The sequence below is a fragment of the Protomyctophum parallelum genome (assembly GCF_964188405.1).
Source record: "Protomyctophum parallelum genome assembly, chromosome: 21".
In the NCBI taxonomy this organism is placed as follows: Eukaryota; Metazoa; Chordata; class Actinopteri; order Myctophiformes; family Myctophidae; genus Protomyctophum; species Protomyctophum parallelum.
The window spans coordinates 37,449,320-37,454,319 of record NC_139713.1 but is presented as its reverse complement, the minus strand read 5'-3'; the positions used below and the strand labels follow the sequence as shown (position 1 = coordinate 37,454,319).

The 5,000-nt window shown below is 48.3% G+C and overlaps 1 protein-coding gene across 1 annotated transcript in view; it reads left to right on the top strand.

The window, feature by feature from the left end:
* tcf4 (transcription factor 4) overlaps positions 1-5,000 on the top strand; it is a 121,343-nt gene that overhangs the window by 19,456 nt on the left and 96,887 nt on the right. The window contains 1 exon segment of the mRNA XM_083793640.1: positions 214-266. Coding sequence (XP_083649766.1) covers positions 214-266 — 53 coding nt within the window.

Sequence of the window (5,000 nt, the reverse complement as noted above, 5' to 3'; positions counted from 1 at the left end):
CATATTCATTAAAGAGTATCATTGTCATATTCATTAAAGAGTATCATTGTCATATTCATTAAAGAGTATCATTGTCATATTCATTAAAGAGTATCATTGTCATATTCATTAAAGAGTTTCATTGTCATTATTCATTAAAGAGTTTCATTGTCATTATTCATTAAAGAGTATCATTGTCATATTCATTCAGACTTTGTTCAATTTTCCTTTCAGATGTTTCACAAACAAAGAAAGTACGAAAAGTTCCTCCAGGTCTCCCGTCCTCAGTAAGTGATTCATATCATTTCACTTTACTTGCATTGCTGTTATTGCTGGTTGTTGAGTCTGTGTGTGTATTTTGGAAGCTGTGTGTGTGTGTGTGTGTGTGTGTGTGTGTGTGTGTGTGTGTGTGTGTGTGTGTGTGTGTGCGTGCACCACTGGGCTGTCTGCATGACCCTCTGCAGTGCTTTGCAGTTGAGCTCAGCACAGTTTCCATGAGTGGTGGAAAGTACAGTACAGTACTTTTTTATTTTTTATTTTGAGATATTTATACTTGAGTATTTTCAGGCTTTATGACTTTTGGGGGACTTTTGAACCTCCTTCAGTTGCCAGATGTGAAAGAGGCATCACCACGTGGCCCGTGTGTTCGTCCCGGAAGAGGTCCTCGCTGGGTGATGTGAACACAGAGGAGAGGTCCTCTCTCTGTGATGTGAACACCGAGGAGAGGTCCTCTCTCTGTGATGTGAACACAGAGGAGAGGTCCTCGCTCTGTGATGTGAACACAGAGGAGAGGTCCTCTCTCTGTGATGTGAACACAGAGGAGAGGTCCTCGCTCTGTGATGTGAACACCGAGGAGACGTCCTCGCTCTGTGATGTGAACACAGAGGAGAGGTCCTCGCTCAGTGATGTGAACACCGAGGAGACGTCCTCGCTCTGTGATGTGAACACAGCGGAGAGGTCCTCGCTCTGTGATGTGAACACAGAGGAGACGTCCTCGCTCAGTGATGTGAACACCGAGGAGACGTCCTCGCTCTGTGATGTGAACACAGAGGAGAGGTCCTCGCTCTGTGATGTGAACACAGAGGAGAGGTCCTCGCTCTGTGATGTGAACACAGAGGAGAGGTCCTCGCTCTGTGATGTGAACACAGAGGAGACGTCCTCGTTCTGTGATGTGAACACAGAGGAGAGGTCCTCGCTCTGTGATGTGAACACCTAGGAGACGTCCTCGCTCTGTGGTGTGAACACCGAGGAGAGGTCCTCTCTCTGTGATGTGAACACAGAGGAGAGGTCCTCGCTCTGTGATGTGAACACAGAGGAGACGTCCTCGCTCTGTGATGTGAACACAGAGGAGACGTCCTCGCTCTGTGATGTGAACACAGAGGAGACGTCCTCGCTCTGTGATGTGAACACAGAGGAGAGGTCCTCGCTCTGTGATGTGAACACAGAGGAGAGGTCCTCGCTCTGTGATGTGAACACCGAGGAGAGGTCCTCGCTCTGTGATGTGAACACAGAGGAGAGGTCCTCGCTCTGTGATGTGAACACCGAGGAGAGGTCCTCGCTCTGTGATGTGAACACAGAGGAGAGGTCCTCGCTCTGTGATGTGAACACAGAGGAGAGGTCCTCGCTCTGTGATGTGAACACCGAGGAGAGGTCCTCGCTCTGTGATGTGAACACAGAGGAGAGGTCCTCGCTCTGTGATGTGAACACCGAGGAGAGGTCCTCGCTCTGTGATGTGAACACAGAGGAGAGGTCCTCGCTCTGTGATGTGAACACAGAGGAGAGGTCCTCGCTCTGTGATGTGAACACCGAGGAGAGGTCCTCGCTCTGTGATGTGAACACAGAGGAGAGGTCCTCGCTCTGTGATGTGAACACAGAGGAGAGGTCCTCGCTCTGTGATGTGAACACAGAGGAGAGGTCCTCGCTCTGTGATGTGAACACAGAGGAGAGGTCCTCGCTCTGTGATGTGAACACCGAGGAGAGGTCCTCGCTCTGTGATGTGAACACAGAGGAGAGGTCGTCGCTCTGTGATGTGAACACAGAGGAGACGTCCTCGCTCTGTGATGTGAACACCTAGGAGAGGTCCTCGCTCTGTGATGTGAACACCGAGGAAGGAACATTAAAGTTAAACCGATGGCGTGACAGGTTGTTGTTGTGCTATCTTCGCTGTCTTGTCGACGTTGTAGAGTCGGGTCGTTCATCCTGGGCACCATTGAGTTCCTCCCACCGATCTTTAACCCCTGTTTTAAGCATTATGTCATATACTTTATCTATTGAAAAATAGCAGATCTACAAGCTCATAGCGCTATTTTTGAGAAATCTTTGAATATATATTCTTTCAGAGTTTCAGTTTTTAACTTTGCTTCTGGGGGGGTCCCTGGAACAACATACTTTCAGCTGGGGGTCGGCGGCCAATTACATAATCTTTGGGGTCCTTGACATGAAATATTGAGAACCACTGATATACAGTAGAAACATGAGGTTTTTCAGGCCAAAATGGGTTTGCGGTCAGACAGCGGGGGGTCGGTATAACGGGCCGAATGTCATTCTGAAAGAAGCTGTGCAGAAGACGTGCTCAGCCCTGGTCTTGGTCATCCCCAAATACAAAGCACCATCTTTGCCCTGAGTGATGATGGTGGCAGAGTGGTGAGATGAAGCGGGGGCTGGTTGTCGTCTGGTGTTAATTAAAGACCAGACCATTGTGTTGGTTGGTGTCCAACTTGTATACTGTATGTTGCTATTGCGTGGAGTCAAAACTGTTGACACGAAAACCAAATCTTCAAACTATACATTCCACAAAACCCCTGAGTCTGCTCTACTGTTGAAACAGCAGAATTGTAGGTATGAATGAAAGGTTTTATTTGTTTGTTTGTGCCATCTGGGGAGGGAGCCACGATGAGTCCTCTTTTATTGACCGTCCTGTGAAGCCATTTCACTCCAGTCTTTTGGCTTTGTCTGGATGGGCTGAGTGACATTGACATACAGTAGCCTCTCTCTCTCTCTCTCTTTCGTTCCCTTTCATGCTCTCTCTCTTCTCTCCCTCACTCAGTGTAAGGGAGAGAAGTGTGCGTGTGTGTGTGTGTGTGTGTGTGCGTGCGTGTGTTCATGCTATGTATTGTTTGTGGCGTCTTTCTTATTTTGCATTTTCCCTCCTGTCCTGTGGGGTGTGCTGTCCATCTCTCCTGAGTGTTTTTATTCATTTGTTTTTAACAAAAAGAATCCGTTATGCCGTTTCATATCCACTCGGTATCGATATCTCTCTCTCTCTCTCTCTCTCTCTCTCTCTACCCATCATTTGGTCTAGTTTGTCATGTTTACTTTGCTGTCTTGATGAGCTACTTACTGTAGAGAAACAATTATATATCACTTGAGAGGAAAGCATGGGACGTCTTTGTAATCAAAAGGAAATTAGGTGTTCGTTTCTCAACATTAGAACGTAGCAACGTTGTGTGTGTGTGTGTGTGTGTGTGTGTGTGTGTGTGTGTGTGTGTGTGTGTGTGTGTGTGTGTGTGTGTGTGTGTGTGTGTGTGTGTGTGTGTGTGTGTGTGTGCGTGCGTGCGTGCGTGCGTGCGTGCGTGCGTGCGTGCGTGCGTGCGTGCGTGCGTGCGTGCGTGCGTGCGTGCGTGCGTTTAATCAATGTCATGATTGTCATCAGTGGTTTAATATGTGTCAATAGCTGTAAATGGTCCAGATGCTTCATGTTATTTAGTATAAATATTCCTCTTAACATAATTATGTGCAACTCCTAGCAATAAAAATCATTCAGATAAACTCAACCTTTAAATATGAAGGTTCTTGTATAAGCAGGGTCGTGTGGCTAATAGCCAATCTACCAGCTCACAACGCATCGCAATCAGCAATTTTTGAAGATTTTGAAATAAATAAATGGAATGAAAACTGTGGCCTATAAAGACATGCTCAAAATACTGCATGGGCTCAAAATATGGAGGATCGGGCTGAGAGTGCACTCCCAAAATGACATTCTTTCTATCGATTAGGCCTAGTGGCCTATATACTCACCCATGGAGTTTCTTTCATCTTTTCTTTATTTTTGTAATCGATCTATCCCTTTTACAAACACCTTACCTTATGTGGTTTTCCATTGGATTCCATTCGGACATCGCTCTGTGTTTACCTCTCTCTCTCAACCAATCCCACCATTTTGTCCCCGGGAGGAGAGCGGCAGGGACGAGCCGCTTTGAAATGGTGCACAGACAGATAAATGGAAGTGATGCTGCTAAATGTGACACCAAAGCCAGGCCAGCCCCCACAGCAGCCCAGTCTAAAACCTAACCAAAGCCAGGCCAGCCCCCACAGCAGCCCAGTCTAAAACCTAACCTAACCAAATCCAGGCCAGCCCCCACAGAAGTCCAGTCTAAAACCTAACCAAAGCCAGGCCAGCCCCCACAACAGTCCAGTCTAAAACCTAACCAAACCAAAGCCAGGCCAGCCCCCACAGAAGTCCAGTCTAAAACCTAACCAAAGCCAGGCCAGCCCCCACAGCAGCCCAGTCTAAAACCTAACCAAAGCCAGGCCAGCCCCCACAGAAGTCCAGTCTAAAACCTAACCAAAGCCAGGCCAGCCCCCACAGCAGCCCAGTCTAAAACCTAACCAAACCAAAGCCAGGCCAGCCCCCACAGAAGTCCAGTCTAAAACCTAACCAAAGCCAGGCCAGCCCCCACAGCAGCCCAGTCTAAAACCTAACCAAACCAAAGCCAGGCCAGCCCCCACAGAAGTCCAGTCTAAAACCTAACCAAAGCCAGGCCAGCCCCCACAGCAGCCCAGTCTAAAACCTAACCAAACCAAAGCCAGGCCAGCCCCCACAGAAGTCCAGTCTAAAACCTAACCAAAGCCAGGCCAGCCCCCACAGCAGCCCAGTCTAAAACCTAACCAAACCAAAGCCAGGCCAGCCCCCACAGAAGTCCAGTCTAAAACCTAACCAAAGCCAGGCCAGCCCCCACAGCAGCCCAGTCTAAAACCTAACCAAAGCCAGGCCAGCCCCCACAGCAGCCCAGTCTAAAACC